The sequence below is a fragment of the Vanellus vanellus genome (genome assembly GCF_965231255.1).
Source record: "Vanellus vanellus genome assembly, chromosome: 1".
In the NCBI taxonomy this organism is placed as follows: Eukaryota; Metazoa; Chordata; class Aves; order Charadriiformes; family Charadriidae; genus Vanellus; species Vanellus vanellus.
Window position 1 is genome coordinate 195,545,801 of NC_138905.1, and position 18,641 is coordinate 195,564,441.

The 18,641-nt window shown below is 40.7% G+C and overlaps 1 protein-coding gene across 1 annotated transcript in view; it reads left to right on the forward strand.

Annotated features, from left to right (window-relative positions):
* Positions 1–4,440: 4,440 nt before the first annotated feature.
* The window catches only part of LOC309673129 (coiled-coil domain-containing protein 169-like), a gene marked incomplete at both ends in the record, with an annotated part of 28,497 nt that continues 14,296 nt past the window's right edge, over positions 4,441–18,641 (forward strand). The window contains 4 exons of the mRNA XM_082484844.1: positions 4,441–4,514; positions 10,613–10,695; positions 11,133–11,243; positions 11,336–11,376. Of these exons, the coding sequence (XP_082340970.1) occupies positions 4,441–4,514; positions 10,613–10,695; positions 11,133–11,243; positions 11,336–11,376 (309 nt within the window). The remainder of the gene's footprint in view (positions 4,515–10,612; positions 10,696–11,132; positions 11,244–11,335; positions 11,377–18,641) is intronic.

Genomic DNA, 18,641 nt, shown 5'->3' on the forward strand with positions numbered 1-18,641 from the left:
ATAACTTTTGATCACCTCTTAAGTCATTCTAAGCTACTGCTGTCTCTGGCATCTTCATCATTCCGTATGTATAAACCACTGTTCTTTCCTCAAGTCTAAACCCCTGCATTTGAATGGATTCCTCTAGATTCTAAGGGTGGGTGGGTTGGATGGTTTGTTTAATGTTGATTTAAAACCACCTTGGGATAGCCTATTTCTTAACATTCCCTGACAAACTGAATTTCTAATCCTTTAAAATTGGTAACTACCTTCCAGTAAAAATACCTTCCACCAAAAGATACTGACCAGCTCGGTTATTCAGATCACCACAGGATGGTGTATGTTGAAAGTGACCTCCAGATGTCCCAGGCTACGGAGGTCTGTAGTCCACCCTCCTTCTTAAAACAGGTGTAGCTGGAGGACAGGACTCTGCACCAATTCTGCTCATGTTTTGATTATCTCCAAGGATGGAGACTTCACAGCCTCTCTGAGCAACCTTTGCCAAATCTGATTCTGGTAAAGGTAAATATTTCTCCCTTATACTGGGCCAAAAATTTCTATGTGCTCTCAGGTGTGTTGCTGCTTATCCTTCCATAGTGCACACTGGAGAAAAGTCTGGCTTCTCTGTCTTCTCTACACCCTCCTCTTACGTAGCTGTTGGCAGCACTAAGATCTCCTTATGCCTTCTCATCTCCAGGCTGGACATATGTGCCAGCCCCTGACCAGCCTGGCAGCCCTTAGCATTTGTTCAGGAGCCCAAAGCTAAGCACGTGGTCCCACAAGTGCTGAATGGAGTAGAAGAACCACCTCCCTCAACCTCCTGGCTATGCTCTTGCTAACGCAGCCCAGGAGGCTGCTGGCCGCCTTTGCTGCAAGGTGTGTTGCTGGCTCATGCTTAGCTTGTTCACCAGGGACCCCTGTGTCTTTTCATGTAAAGTTGTATTCTAGTTACTGCCCCCAGACCGTACGGATGTACGGGCTTTTCCCATCCCAAATGTCAACTTTACATTTGCTTTTTGTTGAATTTCGTGAGGTTCCTCTCAGCAGCCTGTTTCTCCAGGCTGTACACCCTGATCTGAATGGCAGCCCTGCCCTCCTGCATGGTGACTGCTCCCATCAATTCATCACAATCGGCAAACTTGCTGAGAGTGTGCTCAGTCTTCCAGGTTGTTAATAAAGAGTTAAGGGTATTGGCTCGGGTATTGGCTCAGGTATTGATCCCAGAGTCAAGCAGTCATACTGCTGATTACCACACTTTAAGCCTGATGGCCCAGCCAATTTTCGAGCAACCTTATTTCCCAGTTAGTCAATCTGTAACTCACCGATTTGGCTATAAAGGTGCTATGGGAGACTATCAAATTCCTCAGTAAAGTCAAAATATATAACATCCACCAGTTTTCCCTTGTTCACACAGCCAGTCATCTCATCATACCCTAGGTACTGGTGCTACAAAAGTAACTAATTCTTTCTAAAAATTAATTTATATCATAATCCAATTGTTTGTCTTCAGCAACTGGTCTACCTTGCTTTTAAGCAACTCTAGCTGTTTATTGCCTTCTCATAATCTGAAGATACATATTTAAGTATAAAATTCTGTTTTCAAATCACATTGTGTTGTGACCAAGTTTCCTAACTTTTCTTACTAAAATTTTTAGTCTCAAAAATAACATTAAATGCCTTAAAAGAACTGAAGTCTGAAGTACATTTGTAGGTATCTATATATCAAATTTTAACAGATTTGTTTGGAATAAAGAAATGGAGGAAAGCTCTTGTGTGTTGCAAATGTCACTGCGTTACTGCTGTAATTGTAAAAAATATTGGTGGTTTGAAGTTTTACCTTTTCACACTCAGTCCACAAGACACTTTTGCTCTTCTCCCACTCCAGTTCCCAAACTGTCTGGCGAAGCACACAGTTAGACCTGCTGTCTTGTGCCAACTCAACCAGTGTGGTCTGGGCTCATCCTTACATGCACTGTGACCTAGTTCCTGAGAGCTTACCTAGTTAGGACACCTAGTAATCCCTGAGTTGAGGCTGGGACCTGAAAGCATCCTGGAGAGGAGGTCAAAGAAAAGTCTCCTGGGACAGAGAGAGTACTCTGTGGCCAGGATACAGCCCTCAGTTACCCTGTGTGCACTCTGTTCTCAGACTTCCTTGCGATTCCAAGGATCTTTCTGAGCTCTCTCAATGTGCCCTCCAGTTGACAACTATTCAGTAGGCTGGTCAAGTTAATCTTGAAGCAGTTCTTCACAAGAGCTGGTAACAAGAAAAATGGTTACTGATTAATACCTTTGGTGTTAAGATTCAGTACACTGAGTTAGTTCTGAATGCTAACCTAGGTCCAAGTCATTACTTAAATTATTGGTTTGGTACGGAATGTGTTTTCAGTATGTATCTTAAAAAAGGTAGCATTCAGTAAATCCTGAAGGCAAAATGAGCAGCTAAATTTAAATGCAGTTACAGTGCAGCACTCTTCTAAATTTGTTTCTTGATTAAAGTATTTCAGACAATTTTGAATTCATTCCACACCTCAAGTGATAATTCACTGATGAGATGATAGCATCAATTATAACTTGAGACTGTCAAAAACCACCTCCTGCCCTAATATATATCAGAAAAGTGAAATTAAAATTACTTTTTCTTCTTATGATCAAGCTTCTCACTCTGCATCCTACTGTCTACCCCCAGATGCTAGATCCTGCTGGATTAGTGACCTTGCTGTTGCAGTATCAGTAAGGTGTTAGATTGGCCCATCCCAGTGTCACAAACTACCAACTTGGGACTAAAATTTGCAAAATTTCAGGGCTGGCTTTGGATGGTAATGGTGATTTGTGCTTTGTTAAAGTAATGTATTAACATAACCCTGGTTTTAAACTTTGGAAGCGGTGCCTCTGTTACCCAACAAGCTGTAGGGCTATTGCGTTGGGCTTGCTGCTCGCCCAACAGAATTACTTCTGAGCAACTGAGAAACTATACCCTTTGCTTTTTCATGGTATACCAGTAAAGCAAAATCACAGTCCATCGCCTTCCTGAGCAAGTGAACAGGTAAGTTTCTCTAGTGAGCATTAGGTCCCATGGAATGGCGAGTTGATCTACGAGCACGCTAAGCACTCCCAGTTTCACCCTGTCCCTTGCGTAAACTGCAGTGCTTTTCTGAGCAGCTGGTGAGCCATTTCAGCTCACTAACCAGCAGAAACAGCAAGCTTTTTCCCCAATGTAAGTCGCCTAGGTTTCATGAGTTGTACTGGCTCATTAGAGAGTTACACAAATGTCAGAGCTGGCACTGAAACAGACAGAGAAGGTGACAGGGAGAGCCTGGCAAGGTGATGCCAGTCTTGCAGCATTAATCAGTTAATTCAGTCCATCCCATAAAGCTTTACCTTGAGAAAGCCATGAACCAATCTGAAATTCCTTGTTTGAAAAATGCAACATCAAACATTGTCAAGCATGAATCTGGATCATTGCAAGATAAATAAAATATTAGCCAGTATATATGGACCAATTGACTCCATTGACTTGATCAATGATGACTGAAATTTTTCACTCTGAGGGTGGTGAGGCACTGGAACAGGTTGCCCAGAGAACTTGTGGATGCCCCATCCCCGGAGGTGTTCAAGGCCAGGTTGGATGGGGCTCTGAGCAACCTGGTCTAGTGGGAGGTGTCCCTGCCCATGGCAGGGGGGTTGGAACTCAATGATCTTTAAGGTCCCTTCCAACCTAAACCATTCTATGATTCTATGATGATTAAGACTGATTATTCTAAGGTCTTCTGACCCATCTCAAGTTAGGTTCTTGCAAACTAGTTTATTCACAGTGCAGACCACAATTAGCAAGGGTGCTAAAATACAGGATAGGCACTCTTAAGACCAAGGCCTGCCGTGCTGTGCCATGCCTGCCTTCATGTGTGGGTCAAAGTGTTTATTTAAAACTGTGCAACTTTCCATCCACAAGAAGCGATATCCGCACATAATTGTGTTTCCCAGGTCATGAAAAGCTTAGCACACCAACAGTTCATCCTGTGTGGTCGTTAACTCTTTTAACTGGGCTAGAACCCCACCGGGTGTTTCCCATGGCTTTCTGGTGCTGCTTGAGCCACACACTGGGCATTTCCCTGGACAAAGGGAAGAAAAATCCCATCGAACGAGGGGCCGTTCCCGCAGCGACTGGAGAGAGCTGCTCCAAAGGTGTGCAGATTGAGCGACACCCCACCCCGCACGAACCGGCCGGAGGAGGTGACGGCCAGTCCGGCCGCCCGGTCCCGGTCTCCCCCTCTCCGCTCCCCCTGGGCAGCGACAGAGAGGTGACCGGTCCGGGGACTCAGGATCACCGGCCGCCGACCTGCCGTCCCACCGCGGCCGCAGGAGGGCGGGCCGCGCCGCGCCGCTCCCTCAGGCCTCCCGCCGGGCGCTTGGCGGCCGTTACCCCGCGCAACGGCCGCCGAGGCGAGGGGGGAGAGCGGCGCCATGGGGGAAGGCGGCGGTCGGGCGGCAAATGCCGACCGCCTGGCGCTGGAGCTGGGGCGGGAGAGGCGGAAGAAGTGAGTGCCCGGCGGGGTTAGGGCCGGGCACCGCAGCGACCGGCTGCTGCGGGGAAGCCGCGGCGAAGGACTGGCCGTGTGGGGGGTGGGGGGAACTGCTGCCGCCTCCCTGCGGCAAAATGGCGGCCGTTGCCATGGGCGGGTGGGGCGGCTGATGCGGTGGTTGGGACTGGAGACACTGGCACAAGGAGCCTGAATAAAGGGGATAGATAATTTCAGCCAAAAATGCGGCTGGTACTGGACAAGCGTGGGAAATAGGACTGGGTGTCGTGGCTTAACCGCAGGAGGCGGCTAAAGGCTGCACAGCCGCTCGCTCCCCTCCCTGTGCGGTGGAGGGGGAAGGAATCGGAAGGGTAAAAGTGAGAAAATTTGTGGGTTGAGATTGAGACAGTTCAGTAAGAAAAAGGGAAAAAGGAAACAGAAACAAACCCAAGAAAAGCAAGCGATGTGAATAAAAAACCACCCTATTGCTCACCACTAGCCAACCACTGCCAATCCCGAAGCAACGGCAGCCCTGGCAAACGCCACCCCACCCCAGTTCTTGTTGCTGAAGACGACATGACATGGTATGGGATATCCCTTTGGTCAGTTGGGGTCAGCTGTCCCGGCTGTGTCCCCTCCCAGCTCCTTGTGCAGCCCCAGCCCACTCGCTGGTGGGACGGTGTGAGGAGCAGACGAGACCTTGATGTGGAGAAGCACTGCTCAGCAACAGCTAAAACATCCCTGTGTTACCAACGGTGATTTAATCACAAACCCAAACAGCACCATATCAGCTGAAGAAAATTAACTGTATCCCAGCTGAAACCAGTACGCTGGGATTGGAAACCACGATGGGGTAAGAACAGAAAAGACCTGCACGCCTGTTTGGGGGGAAGAAGAATCAAATGGATAATGAGGTGCTCTTAAAACAGGCTTTTTTTCCGTAATGTTGAATAAAACTGGAAAGCTGAATTTTACCCTTCTCTACTATCAGTAAATATCTCTGAAACCTACAGGGAAGGTGCACTACAGGGAAGGTTCACTCTAGTGCAGTTTGCAGAGAAGACGAGGACATGCTACTACTACCAGTTAGTCCCCTTGCTTATGCAGAAAATGGTTCAGTGCTCTGATGATTCTTCATGCCCACACAGTGGCAGGATTCTATGTTGTGTTTTTTCCCAGTTTGCTTAGGAAATTACACATTTTTCCCAGTGTTACAGAACATGATTGCCTTTTGAATATTAATAAATTAAAAGTTAGAAAATGTCAGAAGCTCTTGTGCTGCCTTAAGTCAGACTCTTAATATTTACAGTTCCATACCATTTTCAAACATTCTACTCCATACTGATTCTTCCCCTGGACAAGGTTTCTTTCAGTGTCTGGGCTGCAGATTCTATTCAAACTAGTCCTGCAATTGTGGACGTTATAAAATGTTTATTCACTAATGAAAAGGGGGAAACCAATATTAAGAGTCAAAATGGTTAGGCATCTTCTGTGTTCAAAATGGCACAAAATGGGGCTTGGACATACTTGCACCAACATGTAAGCAAATGTCCTTCTATTAAGTCTCCTGAACAGTAGTGTGTCAGTGTAGTATATGTTATCCTCTGCATGCGCCAGTTCTTTTACCTGACACACAATCCTAATATTATGGGTGTTCAGGTGAAAAAGGAGAATGGTATTGGCTTTGTTTCACTGCTTTGATTTTTTTTTTTTTTAAATTAATGAAAACCTGGATTCTTTATGTACCTTAAGTTCTTGCTAATATCCCTGAGAATCTTCTGCAAGACTGGGCCCAAAGCCCAGGACACATTGTGAAGTGGTGACTTATTTGCTTATGAAAGGAAAATACAGCATGACAGTAAAAGACTTGCTGCTTCAGGTGGATTCTACAGCTGTTTCCGGTGTGTATCTTGTGTTTGCAAATAGACAATACCATTGTTGCCTATTTCACGGAAGTTACTTATTCAACCTAACTGTTAATGACCATGCTTGTTAGACATCTATGTCTAAACCAGTGGCATGTATAGCAATGAATACAGAAAGGCTCTTTGAAGGTGTGATTCATCTGACCTACTTTGGCTGGCTGTTTTAGCCTGAGATGACTCACACCCTAGGAGGTGCCTGTTTCTCTCCATTGGGTATGAAGCAGGCTGAGGATGACTAGCTTGCAGATAGCTGTCTGCATTCCTTCACAGCCATCTCACCCTTGTCATCTTTTTACTGGCTTATTTGATTACTGTGTCATTTAGGCAGTTTGCTAACAGCCCACCTACCACTCTCGTTTAACACTTATGAAGAGATTTTTACTTCAAACAGTAAATTGAACCATCCATGTCCATAAGGGGCCTGCGCCTGAAGTACCTGCTGATTTTCAATGATTGTGGACATAATACTGTGAAATCTTTTAAAGGCTTTAATGAAAGTCAGCCTAAATGTGACTCTGAATTACTGTAATCAAGATTCAGTACAGGTTTTGATTGGGAAATGTCATGGCAAATGTTTCTGAGAGAGAGAAATCATATAATACTACAGTATAGACAAAGACGTCTTAAAGCCATATATTTATGCATGTCAGCTACTTACTAATGTTGATGGAGTTGTGTGTTAATTTAGCTTGTGAGATTTCAGCTTCTGTGGCTTTCCTGGCAAGGAAAGCTGCAGTATTTTCCCAGCAGACTGCTGACTGCAAGTGTCAGAAGTCTGTAGCTTTCAATACTGTATACTCTCTTCCCTGTGGTGCCTTTTACACTGCGCAGTATTGTTTCTGCTTTGTTTGTAGGATCTGAAGGCATCTATATATTTGGTCTTTTACAGGAATCCACAAAGCTCTGCTAAGTTATAGAGCTGATGCCCTAGAGCTGATGCCCTAGAGCTGATGCCCTAGAACTGATGATTGTCTTGAGCTTCTCCTGTAATGTGTCACTGGTTTCTCTCTCCAGTGTAGAAAATGGCTGCAGGCAGTCTTTTGTCTGATAACATGTACCAGATATCCAGATCTGGATAGAAAAACGTGCAGGAAAATGGCTTTCATCCTAAGTGGCTGTCACTTTAGAGTAAAATAATACCTGTAAACTGTCTTAAAAAGGAACTCAGCAATTTTTTTCGTTTGTCATTTCAATCACAGCCTTCTTATCTGAAATGCACTTTTTTCTCCTTTTCTTCACAAGAGCTTTCTTGTTATGCTTAGCATGCAAGGATGGAGTTAAGTTCCCCTGATGACTTAAATGTGAGCTTCCAGGATTTGTGGGCTTTCTTCTGTGATGACTGTGAATTGTCAATTGATATGGGAAAGATTCATAGGCCTTGAATACGTCTAATTATGTTTAACACATGTGAGGTTGCAGGTAAAGTCACACCACAGTCCCTCTAAGTAAAGGCCAAGTCTCTGTTTGGGCAGGCAGCTATATGCAACTGTATTAAATTCACAGTAACAGATACATGGTGTGACCATCACATCCTATCACGATTAGAAATAACTCCAGAAATGCAAAATACTCTGATACTTAAAAAAGCTGAAGTATTTACCAAGTTGGTCAAAGTGATTTATTTCTACATCCCTTCTCTGTCAGTGCAGAGACTGTAATTTATTGAATATACACTGACTAAAATAGAGAGGTTCCAATCTGGCTACTTTCTGGGTGCTATTAGAGTATTGGGGTATATTTAATAATAACTATATTTTTTAGAAAAACTGGTTTCAGTTGCCAAATGAAAATAAGACTTTCTGTCAGTGTAGCAATTACAATCTGCCACCTGACAATTTATCATTTCTGTACACATTTTCGTCAGGACAAAATATAATTGGAAGTTGGCTGGCAGTTTTGCTGATGGTGCAGAAAGAATAATAAAATCCAATGTAAGAAATGTTGTATATAGTGTTGGAATAGTAACAGAAATTAAAACCTGAAAACACTGAATTTAAAGAACTCATTCTTCCTGTGTTATCCCTCTGCATCCATCTAAGCACCTAGTTAGGATTTGTTTGAAAAGGAAAACAATTTCATTTTGATACAGCTCAGCTCTAGTTACAGCTTTGTGTCTTATTTACAGTGTTATTTCCTTCCAAAAATCCCAGTTTAACTCTCACTGTTGTCATAATTTCCTCTTTTCCAAGCACTGAGATGTTCATAGAAATCTGCTTTACAGAAACCTTACCTATTTGTATGGGAGTGATACCAGCAACGTAGTAAAATTTTGTCTTTCTTCTTAGCCATCTGCCTCTCTTCATTTGGAGTGGAAGCAAATAGGCAGCAGCAGTCAGATTTCCTTTGATTTTCCTGCATCTAAGGTTTTTTACTCATGTGTTTCAAGTCTGTCTTTTGCTGGGGTTTTCACCATACCCTTTTTGTCTCCAGCAGGTTACCAGTACTGTCATTAGTTCTCTGCCTTTGTCCCCCTTTAACATTCGTAGAACAAAAAGAGCAATGGCGCAAGGAGGGATTGGAAGACGCAGCTCTCCCCTGCCATTCAAGATGTCTGTCTTACTCTGCTCCAGTGTGTTTCTTGCACTGAAAACTTACTTGAATTACCTTAAATTACTCTTCTTTACATTTCTTTGCTAGTTCAGTTCTTCAACCCTCCCCATTCCAGGCATATCTCTTCTGTTTCTTAAGACCCACTGGTGTGCTTCTGCAGCTTTCAGTTGAAATCTGATGTTTCAATCTATGGAAAAGACATGTCACCAACTGAATGTGATCATGAGGAGTGCAACAGCTCTTTCATCAGAGTTTTAATTTCTCATAGGCTAATTAACTATTTCTTGAAGAGCATTTCTCATTATGGACATGTTCAGAAAGAGAAGATCCATGTTGACATGGAAGACCCCCTTGAAAAAAAACTCAACTACAAACAATAGGACAGCATAATGATTTTCTCTCTTGCATGTTTTAATGAACTAGGCTAAGATTTAAATGACATCTATCATCATATTGGTATTGTAAATTATTTTCCAAAGGGCCTTATTTGCAGAGTTGTGTTCTCAGTTCTTTTAAAATATCTTAATTTGGGCACTGAAAAATGGAGGCACCCAAGAATAGAGACCTGTCCTTTTGAAAGCTTGGCCTTCCAAACTTGACTTTAAAGGACCAAACTGCAAACTGCTCTTACATTGTGTTGAGCTGTGTTTTTCTTGCAGCTATGCTAGTGTTGGCTGACTTCCCAAGATCTCATAGGCAAAAGCATTTCTTCATAGACATCTCCAAAGAGAACCAGGATGTTGGCATAAATATGGTCAATAGATTAGTTAGCAGTAATTTCCCTGTAATGTGATTGAGATCATATGATTCATTGTAGCACACAGTTTAGTGGCATTTTGCCACTTTAAAATGATAAGAATCATTCAGCACGTTGTATGATGCATGCAGGTGGGTTGTGCTGTCATCAGAGAAGTCCTCTGCTAGCTTCTGCTTCTGGTCATACCTTCCAAGGCAGAAAGAGTCTGGTTTCCATGGTACTTGTCAGTTCTCTAGTTGCCTGACCAGTATACAGAAGAAATCAATGGGCAAAAATATATTTTCCCACAATATTAAATTTAAGGTACTGAAAAAAAATGGTGGCTTTAGCTCCAATATTTTTTGTAACACTCATCTTACTTTAATCACTGGCTTTCTTTTCTGATTGTCATAGTACATGGTATGCTTTGATTGGTTTTGTTATGGGCACAATTTAAAAAATAATGATTAATCATTGAGCAGTGAGTCAAAAATGAAGAATTAATTCAGAATTTCAAATAGCACATCTCTCAGGCATATTCTTGTTTCAAAAAACATATTCCTTGGGCATCTTCTTTTTGATGAAAAATTAAAGCTGGTGTCTTCTCTACATTTGTTTAATTCTGATGATCTGGTAGAAAGTTATTAAATTTTAGGAAGTGCTGGTTTTGTTTTTTAATGGAAGTAATTTTATTCACAAAGTAGAAATGCTTGTTTTGTTTTTAAGGCACTGTAGTGTCCATAGAGAAAAAAAAAAAAACATTAAAAAAACATGGGCAAAGTGATGTAATTACATAGGAAAGATCAGTAGATGCTTAATCTGAAAATATATTCAATTTATTATTTTTTATTTTTATAATAAGATTAATGCAATAGCCAATTTATTGACTTCTCTAAATACCACAGGCAAATGCTTGAAAACTCAATATTTGAACTGAGAAACACAGTAACAGAACTGGAAAAAAGACTTAGCAGTATTGAAGATGAAGGTAAGTGATTGCAACAGAGTCTTGTTAATTGATTAGGAAACACAGAAAGTTAATTCTTTTGGGTAGATATAGAGATGCAAATTTTTGTTTAGAAATTTGTTTTCCCTTTTCAAATTACTATTATAGGTGTGATGTTGCAAATGTAAAATTAAGGAATACTACATGCTGCATGTTAGCTTTAATTATTAATGAAACTATGAATAACATGAATTCATAAAGTTGGTTAATATTCTGTCCACAGTAAGCCCAGTGAAAAATTCCCTTCATTTGTATTTTCAAGCTCTTTTGTATGCAAAAATCCTCATTATGAGGATTACTAACTGGAGACTCTCTCAGTCTCCAGAAAAAAGTGGGAACAGTTTGAAAAAGTCCTAACTTTTATTTGAAGTGGCACAAAATAATCTGGGAAACAGAATAACCTTGTATTTCTTTTTAAGGAAATGAATGGAAAACCAGATATGAGACACAAGTAGAATTGAACAAACAGCTGAAAAGGCAAATTAATATTCTTCAAGAGAAGATAGAGCTTATTCGTGGCAATCCAGCAGGTAGAAATGGGTATTCATAACTGTTTTTTACTAGAATAAGTGATTATATGTTGAAATTGTATCAATGGGTCACATTTTCTGCTTATTTGTAGATAAATTATCCACTGTTCGCAGTTTTGATCAAATGCCAGTGGTGAGTACTACTGCATTTAGCTGGTTAACAAAAAATCACAGTGTAATTGAAGAACTTCTATAATCTTTGTTTTTCAGGACAGAAAATATCACCAGCCTGGTCCAGAAACCAAAAAAATTCGTCCTGCTTACTTTTTTATAGTTTCAGATATGCGGTTGCTTATACATTTATAGAGTAAAATCATTAAGTGAGAGGTACATAAGACCTGAATGTCAGGAAGAATCATGTACTGAAATTGTGACAGAGTGAAGGTTGTGTGATTGGACCTGCAGTAAGGCACATGAGTTGGAGTAGCTGGAGTAGTTCCATGAATAAGTGGAAAAATGTTAAACCTTGATCACAAAATCACGGAATCATTTAGGTTGGAAAGGCCCCGTTTGAGATCTTCTAGTCTGCCACTCTTACTCAAGCAGGGCCAGCTACAGCAGGTTGCCCAGCATCAAGTCCAGTTCGGTTTTTAGGATCTGCACTGATGGAGACTCCACAAGTTCACTGGGCAATGTGTTCCAGTGTTTGACCGCCCTTACAGTAAGAAAAGTGCTTTCTTGTGATCAGATGGAATTTGATGTGTTTCAGTTTGTGCCCATTGCCTCTCATCTCATCACTGGGCACCACTGAGAAGAGCCTGGCTCCCTCTTCTTCATTCCATCCCATCATGTGTTTATATACATTGCTGAGATCCCCCTGGGCCTTCTCTTCTCTGGGCTGAACACTTCCACCTCCTTCAGCCTCTCCTCATCTGTCAGGTACTCCAGTCCCTTAATCATCTTTGTAGCCCTGTGCTGGACCTGGTCCAGGAAATCTGTATCTTTCTTGTGCTGGGGAGCCCAGAATTGGACCCAGCACTCTGGGGATGTCTCGCCAGTGCTAGAGGGAGGGGACAGATCACCTCTCTCAACCTGCTGGCAACATTCTTCCTAAGGCAGCCCAGGCGGCCATTGGCCTTCTTTGCAGCAAGAGTGCACTGCTGACTTGTGGTCATCTTCTTGTCCACCAGGACCCCAAGGTCATTCTCTGCCAAGCTGCTTCCCAGCCGGTCAGCCCTCAGCATATGCTGATGCCTGGGGTTATTTCTGCCTGGGGACAGGACTTTGCATTTGCCCCTGTTGAACTGAACATGTGATCCCTCTGTGCCCGTTTCTCTAGCCTGTTGAGGGCCCTCTCAATGGCAACAAAATCCTCTGGTGTATCTGTCACTACTCCTAGTTTTGTATCAACTGTGGTGCCATAAGTGAATAGTTGCAGTAACATTTTGCATAGTACAGTTACAGGAAAATTCATCATTGTACAGTAAATATACCATTTTTGCAGCGTAGTATCTGTTTTCATTTTTAAAAATTTGTCTCTTAATACACTCATATTTCATGACCTGTGTTTCAGCAAAGCATAAAACATTTTTCTGTGATCTTGAGGAGAGAATAGCAAGAAAAAAACAGGAAATATTTTAGCCATTTAATCTTCCAAAGTAGTAAATGAAGTGAAAACTATTTTAGGTTCAGGACTGCTTTTTCCTTAGTCTGTCATCTGCTGAAATCTTTTACTTTGAGACCTTTTCTGCTTCTTACCCACTTTTAGAAATAAGGAGGGCAGATAAAGACATGATAAAGTCTTATAACATAAGCAGGAATGATGAACATTATAAGGCAGGGCTCTGACAATTTTTATTTCGCTTGCCTATGCTTACAGAAGTGTTTACATCTTACTTTTTTGTGCTTCAGATTCTGAAGATTAATGGGAGTTTACTGAGCCTAGAGGAGGCTGCATGCCCTATTAGTGGGAATGAGTCTCTGTTGTAAGCAGTGTGTGAATAATTAACTGCTCTTTGTGATCTGATCCATGGCTTTCAGATAGTAAACATTCTTTCCAGTTTTTGTACTATCATAGAGACCATGGGTATTTTTTTTTTAAACAGTTAATTAAAAAGAGAACAAAATCTTTCCCATCCCACTTTCCTGTTTCACAGAGTTGATTTGAAAATACAACTGGGATTATATTTGAAGAGAAGTCTTGAAGACAGAACATTGATCTCGAAAATTTACAGTAGTGACTGCTTCAGACAATGTTACTCCTGTCAGCCTGTAAAGCACAGACTGGTATGCATGCTTACAGTATCAGAAGTGTTTATTTCCATCCAATTGCTAGTACTGTCTTAACAAATCCAATTACACCTTGCCAAGCACTCAAAGAGTCATTACCAGCAGGATAATCTCATTTACCAGCAGCTGGGCTGCAGCAATCCAGTATATTTCTAATCTGTACTAAATACTGCCTTGCCTCCTCACCTATGAGCTATGGTTCTGAGAGGTTTGATTACTTTTCCCACAAAGGAAATAATGACAGCACAACTCAAAGTTTCATACTGCTGGCAGGAGTCTAGAAGACTCCTGTGGAAAGTCCTAGACTTACTCAGGGACACCTAGGGAAGCCTGGAGCCCATGTGCCATGCTGTAGGTTTTTCTTCTGCAGTTTTAAATCATTCCTTCAGCCTTCCAGATTAGAGTTAATATATTCTTATGCTTGCTAGCCAGAGGGGAAAAAAGTTGTGAGGGATTTAGTGAAATGTTTCATTTTCCCTTGCTTTGATTAACAGGAGATGGAAAGAGGGGAAGAAAATTGTTGTATTTTGTGGGCTTTGCTGTTTTGTTTTTTGGTTTTTGGTTTTTTTTTTCACTGAAGCTATCAGAAAAGTCGGTGTATATTTACAGGTACTCTTGGAGAATGCAGAGCTGTTTTTTTTTTTCTTTTAAATTTTAGGAGATAAAACATTGGTGAAAAAAATACACAGATAATTTTGTGGTGTTTAAGCATGTAGGTTTATCCAAATCCTTTTTATGTTTTTGAGAGTTGTTCAAGAGAGTAGGGGGGAATATTTAGCTTCTCCACAGATGAGAATAAAGAGCAGATGTGGTGAGTGGGTGTAGAAAAACAAAGAGCTTTGCAGCCAGTCATCAATCTACATTTGCTCAAAGTAAAAATGCTGAGAGTGGGTATATATAAAATCAAGTGTGTGTGTGTTAAATCTACAGTATGATATTCAGCTTTCAACTGGAATTTGCAAATGAAGCTCTGTGGAAAGATCGCAAAGTGATTCTTACAGCAAGATGATGCCATTTCTAGAATATGACAATAGTAGACAGTAGATTTTGTTTTGAGCAACATCTTTAGAAAATTAAATAGTATTTGCAAGTCTTTTTAACTTATGTTCCCAAGGAAGTTAGAATTAGGCAGTTAGAATAATTAGAAGGGCCTCTAATAATTCTTAACTTCCTAAGTAATTTTAGCTGTATTTAACAGAGGAGATATCTCAAAGATAGTAAGGAGATTTATCTCACTCAGCTAGTCATTTAAGGTCCTACCATAGTCAATAGAAGGAGAAAAACATGTCTGTAGAGTAATTCATCCCATTTAGAGACAGGTAGCATAAAATATTTTCTCAATATCAAGCACTACAGGGAAAATAAAAAAAAAGATTAGTCATCAGGGACCCTGGCAGTCAGCAAGCTATAAAAACTTGAATGAAAGAGAAGAATACAAATGCAAATTGTGGAGTGATGAACAAGGAAGCACAGAGGATTTTCTGTGTTGATAAATTGCGATAATTGTTGCAGATGGCTTGCATTATTTTTGCTTTAGAATTGGAATTGTACTGATGAATGATTCCTTGCTATTAAAAACACCCTTAAACCATTTAAATATACAGTTATCATTCTGAAGTCCTTATACTGACTTGAGATAATCCTTTTTGTTTGTTTCAAAAAAATCATGTAGGTGTCATATGACAGTAAGTGCAGAACCAATACCTTGAACACACCAATTTTTACAGCCAGGGTTTAGAAAATCATTTTTGTGTACTGAGGATAGATTAAAAATAACCTAAACAGTGACAAGCTCAAGGGAGTTCTAACACTGAAAACTGTTTAGTCAGTAATTTCCTTCATGTCCCAATGAATAATACAAATGTCATACAGTACTTCAGAAATAATTACAGAAGGAAAGCCTTCTCTCTAAAGTATAACATGATATGAGTTTTACTTGCCTCTCTTAAACATGCTGCATTCATTTGTTCGCGTTTTTTCATTAAATGAGTTTTGGTGAAATACATACTCTCTGCTAAGCATAATTTTGCATATAAGCAGAAAGAAAATTATTCCTTTCTCTCTCACCATTTCTGCAAGAAAGAATCCCTAGATAGCCACTTTAGTATGCAAATACTGAAAAGCATACTGCAAAATCAGTTCAGAAGAGCACACTCCTGATAGCATTGCCTTAGCAACGCTCTAGTTAAGATTAACCAAGGAACCAAGGTTTCTGTGATAAATCACTATTTTCAGGAATGTCCAGCACCATAGCTGAGAAAATTCTGACATTGAGGGCCAGATGCTGGCTTTGTAAAGCTGCCTTTCTGAAAACACAGTGAACATGAAACTGAGACCTTCACACAACCACCTCTGGGTTTTTCCCGTCAATTTTAAACTGCGAGCAGAAAGTGTGGCAGTGTCCCACTGGAGAAAGCATTGGCAACATGACAGGAGAGGAATCTCATGTTTGTGAAAACACACAGCGAAGACTTTGTATTGCAGTAGGTGTTGATAACTGCCTATAGGGAACATCAGCACTTGATAATGGTATAGGAAATGTTGACAATTCTCCTAGCAAGTCACTGTTAAATTAACCTTGTTGCTTTTGCTGGATTAAGTCACCAGTAGCTCTATGGAAAGAAGGAATCTGTTATCCTATCTTTCCTATCTTTTTGTGACACTTGGAAGTATTTTGGAGAAAGTTCTGTAGTCTAGTGTGACTGCCCTAAGCTGTATCCTGCCTCCTCACAGACTTCCCCTTTCTACTTCTTTCATCTGACCTCAGACAAGTATTTTGGATGCCTCCAGGAGACCTTTTTGATTTGCATTTTTTCCTTTCCTTGTGATGTTGGCATTAGTTGTTCCTCCTGGTGGCTTTGCACAAACCAGCAGACTATTTTACTCAAATTACTTTGTGGTATTCCCAGGGGCAGAATACACTTTGTATTTCAAAGAAAAGAATCAGGGAAAAATCTTACAGTCAAGTGACGTTATTTGCTGGCTGCTCTCAAGAATTCCTTAGCAATTGACTGGGAGCCTGGGATATTTTCCAGATAAAATGTATAAAGAAGCAATCTCTAGCCTTTTTGAGGCCTACCAGGAGAGATACTATGTGAAACATTTCAGAGTCAGCAACAACTTGTTCAGTCAATCAGAACGACAGCAATGGAGATCTCCATTTTAACTTCCTCCTCCCCAAGTCAGCAGATAACCTGTATGAGCAATGCTGTGGAGACCATTGACATAAGGACTTAGGGTAGCAGTGTCCCACACCTATTATTACACTGAAGGAACCTGAACTTTCCAGCAAGTCTCCAGGCTGATTTCTTTGCCCTGGCCGTTGCCAATGTCTGGTGTGAACAGGACACACTGCATTCATGTAGTTCAGCACACGATCTGGTTTTGAATATAGAGATGATGTTAACCACAAGGGGGCACTTGGCATTTAGACAAGTACAGGGAGCCTTTCTTCACCTGTATGTCAGCACTTACAGGATCTAGTGTATATATATCGAGTGCATATTCTATGTAGAAATATGCTATGCTAAATATTTTTAATGTATAATTTTTTTCAGTAATATATGACTGAGTTTATTGATATCAACATAAAATCAAATTCTGTTACAGTGAAACTAAAGATGTAGTATTGCTGTTTGCTCTTGATGAGTTTAAAATGATATGTTAAAAAATTCAGCTAAATCAGCTGATGAACGTCAGCTCCAAGTGTTGGAGGGAAGGGAGTTTATTTTCAAAACAAAACTTCATTTGATTTAAAATGTCAAGTAGAATGGATTGCAAAGGCTTCTTGTGTTCTTGGTTTTTTTTCTACACGACTGACAGATGTATTGCTTCTGTTCTAACTCATGGAGAAAAGTTAAAGAGGATTAGAGCTGAAGCAAATTGCCATAAGAATCAATAGTCTGCATGAGCTGGGCTCTTACGGAAGCAGGTTTGAGCCTCTTGGTGCCATGAATTTGTCACCTTGTCTGTTGTGAAATGATTGATAGAAATTGTCACCTCAGTTGCCACTGGTAGCAGGGCAAGGAAAAATCCAGAATGAGAGCAACTTATGTGGGTGGCCTTAAAATTCAGCTGCAGTATCATTCTGTATAATTTAATTTTCTGGCAAGTGTTAAGCCAAATATGTAACTTCAGTCGAATAAAAAGGAAATTGTGTGAAAAAAAGAAGAATTGGAGAATTGGTGTTCCCTTTGTGAAACTCTGGGCTTTGGTCGCTGCTGGACTCAAGACTTAATGTATCATTGCTCTAAGAGTGAATCTTGCTAAACCCTGCAAAATTCCGATACATAAAGAAAGTATTCATTTAAAATCTCAGTGTGTCTTTTAACTTACCAGCTTGCTCAGAGTGGCTTGACATGGACGACTTACTGAAAACTAAGGATCTTAAATTCAGGTTAAATCCCTTAGTCAGCTTATGTCTCCTTTTCAGGAACACATTGTCCAGCTATTCAAGGCTTAGTAGAAGAACCTTTAATAAATCTAACTTCAAAAAACATTTCAATATTCAGTTAAACCACTTCTAAAAAGCTTTTTCAGAATGTATCTTACTGGTTCATCCTGGAGTTTTGTTGGCAATTTCTCCTTCTAGGGGATTGTTGCATATCTGGGAGGCTTCTTCTGATTCTCTTGAGCTTTCATTGGTCCTTGCTTTGTATTGAGGCTTTTCTGTGCTCCAAGAACTCTGCTTCAAGTCTGTGTTACTGTATGCTTTAAACTGTTTTCTATGAGCTTTTGCTTTTCTGTTGTTTTACTGTAGTAAGCACTAAGCTGGTTGGACAACCGTAAGCATCGAGAATTGAATCTGTTTCAGTGAGGGTTCTTTCTACTTAATTCCCACAGAATTCAGGAAAGGCAAATCCACCCCTTAATGATTTGGCTAAGTTCACATGCTGGTGTTTCTCACTTCTTGATTTGTATTGTTGTGCAGCAGCTGAAGACTTCAGATGCATAAGGTCTCAGCTAGTTCTTCAGTTACTGCCTTGAAAATAGGGGTAGGAGGTAACTTTTAACCAGTCCTGGCTAAAGTGGGTCTCTAGAATTTCTTTGAAGTTTTACCATTTAAAATTTTCTTGTGTCTGTTTTTGAAATTGCATTTTATAGTGCTTGGGGACTTGGAGAGGTCTTTTAGTTGTAGTAGGAACATCTGTGTCACTAGATTCCCATAAG